Source organism: Charadrius vociferus, unplaced genomic scaffold (assembly GCF_000708025.1).
Source record: "Charadrius vociferus isolate BGI_N301 unplaced genomic scaffold, ASM70802v2 scaffold306, whole genome shotgun sequence".
Classification (NCBI taxonomy): Eukaryota; Metazoa; Chordata; class Aves; order Charadriiformes; family Charadriidae; genus Charadrius; species Charadrius vociferus.
In genome coordinates this window covers 4,939,703-4,942,135 of record NW_009648963.1, presented here as the reverse complement: position 1 = coordinate 4,942,135, position 2,433 = coordinate 4,939,703, and the positions used below count along the sequence as shown (strand labels likewise).

General features: G+C 49.7%; 1 protein-coding gene across 1 annotated transcript in view; it reads left to right on the top strand.

The window, feature by feature from the left end:
- The window catches only part of LGI2 (leucine-rich repeat LGI family, member 2), an 18,271-nt gene that overhangs the window by 1,132 nt on the left and 14,706 nt on the right, over positions 1-2,433 (top strand). The window contains exon 2 of the mRNA XM_009887670.1: positions 124-195. Coding sequence (XP_009885972.1) covers positions 124-195 — 72 coding nt within the window. The remainder of the gene's footprint in view (positions 1-123; positions 196-2,433) is intronic.

Here is a 2,433-nt window from a genome sequence, read left to right as displayed (position 1 = left end):
TGGTGGTGGTGGTGATGGAGGTGATGATGATGTTGGTGATGCGGAATGCTGTGTGGTCCCCCCCCTGTGATGGGGTGTCTTTCTCCTTTTTTTTTTTTTTTCTGTTTTTTTTTTCCCCCCCAGGAGCCTGGTAAACGGGACATTCTCCGAAGTCAAGGACAGGATGTTTTCCCACCTGCCCTCCCTGCAGCTGCTGTGAGTACGGCACTAAAAAAAAAGGCAATTAGCACTTTACCCGTTCCTTCTAATTAGAGTTACTGGGTGCCCTTGTAGGAAGGGAGGTGACGGGTAAATCCCCATCTTGTGCAGTCCCGCTGATATAGCTCCTCTTTCGTAGCAGAGGGATGCACTGTCCACTCATAAACCACTTCATAAAAATGTTTATTTAGCTGCTGAAGGAGGACAAAATGTTTTCTGATGCCCTAAGTTCTTTTCTGTTTTTTAAATTTCAGTTTTAATAAGTTTAGGGCTGAGTTTTCCCCCAGACTCATGTGGCGGTTCTCACTCGTGCTCACTTTTTGCCCCTGGGTCTCGCGTTGGCTTTGGGACGTTGCGGGTGGGACGGGGGGCGAGCGGGGGCTGCTGGGACACACCAGGGAGGAAAGCCTCTGTGCGTGAAGCACTGGTGGCGTCTGCAGCGTGACTCTGTGCTTCAGCATCCCCCTTGGAGGGCGGCCTCTTGGGTGCCTTCTGACCTGGTGGTCCTCTGCCCCAGGTCCAGCTCCCAGCACTCTGCAGCCCTCTCTCCTTCCTGACCCCGGGCAAGTCACTTGGTTGTGCCCGTGTTGCAGGCAGCCATGTGCCTGTAGCTCCGGTAGCTTACCCAAACTTGCTTTAATTTCTCTGTCCTGGGAGGCAGCGGCAGGGAAGGCATGGAGATATGGGATGCGGTACAACGTCCCTGGGGAACCTGGGTACTTGTTTCTCTGGTAGTCCACAGAGAAGCCGTGCCGTTGCCTGTGCCCTGGCTAGCTCAGTGCAGCCTGACTGTATCGCCTCACACCAAGTGGACCCCCCATGCCTCCCCCTGTAAGAACAGGGTTACCCCCCCAAGCAAGGACACGCTGCAAAGAAAAAATTGGCAAAAAGATGTGAGGCACAGCAGAAACCCAGGCTAAACGCTTGCCACAGAGCTAGATGTTAAAATCGGTCTGAGCAAGAGATAGTCCCTAAAAGCATTTGGTAGCCTGCTGGCCAGCCTCCTCTCCTCGGGCACCTCCATCTCATTCTCAAAGGCCTGTCTCGCTGTTTAGGAGGAGCAGCACCCCATGGAAAAGGCCGGGGAGAAGTGGGGAAAGCAAGGGGTGGAGGTTTTCACCTTCTTCAGCGTGGCACCAGTCCCAATCCCAAGTTTTAGTGGGACCTGGGGGCCAGCACAGAGCCCTGGACAGATGGCAGGGGGACTTCGCCCACCAGTGAATGGAGGAAAACAGCAGACCTGTGCCAGCTGGGAAGGAAAGGGATGAATCCAAGAGTGGGTTGAGAGAAACTGTGGGTGGAAAATTAGAGATGGGGGGAATCAAACTTGTTTTGGATAGTGGTACTGGAAAGAGGGAGGAAGAGCAGGTGAAGGTTATCCCTTTTCCTCAGCTGTAGTAGATTTCCAGGAGGAGGTGTTGGGGTGTGTGGAGTGATGGGGCAGAGTTTCCCATCATCCATATCCCATCCCATAAAGTTTCCCATCTCACTTTATGTGGTAGATCAGATGTGGGAGGGAGAGGGGTTTGTTGTCACCACCACTACCTTGGGCCCTGACAAATTGTGTTGGTTAGTGTAATTTGTGACTTTTGCCTTCAAACAGGAGAAAAAAGAAAGATTAAATGATAAAAGAGGTACATGCATAATTGAGCACTTGGGTACCTCAGGACTATGTCTTCTGTGGCAGTAGCCATGGTAAAATAGTAATGGAAGGATTTATTTTTAATGGTGGTCTGTATCTTTGTCAGATTTCTGTGGGATAATTTAAGCAGCATTTGTCTAGTATTAGCATAATAACCAAGGGTCACAGGGAAAGTTTGTATTTCATGTTCATTAGTCTTCTAAATTAATTTTAGTAAAATGCCTAAAACCATACAAAAAGAGGATTAATGTTACTCTAATAAAGCCATTACTGCAGACATATTTACTCGCAGCAGAAAAATTCTGAGATTTTCCAAAAATGGTCTGTTTTGTGTAGCATTCGATTTTTAGACCAAATAAGAAATTTTGCTGTTTTCTTAAGAGGAGATCGCTCTCTGTGCCTTTGAACGTTGGAGATCATCCGCTGTTGTGCTTTGATTCAGCAAAGAAGGAACTTTGCTGGCGAAGCCTTTTCGTAGCATCCTTCTTCCCAGTGGCCTTGTCCTGTCTCAGGTGACAGCCGCTCCGGCGCAGCTCTAACGTGTTTTGTCCCTGCAGTTCCCGCGGGAAGGCACGGCAGTGCCTGGAGCAGGG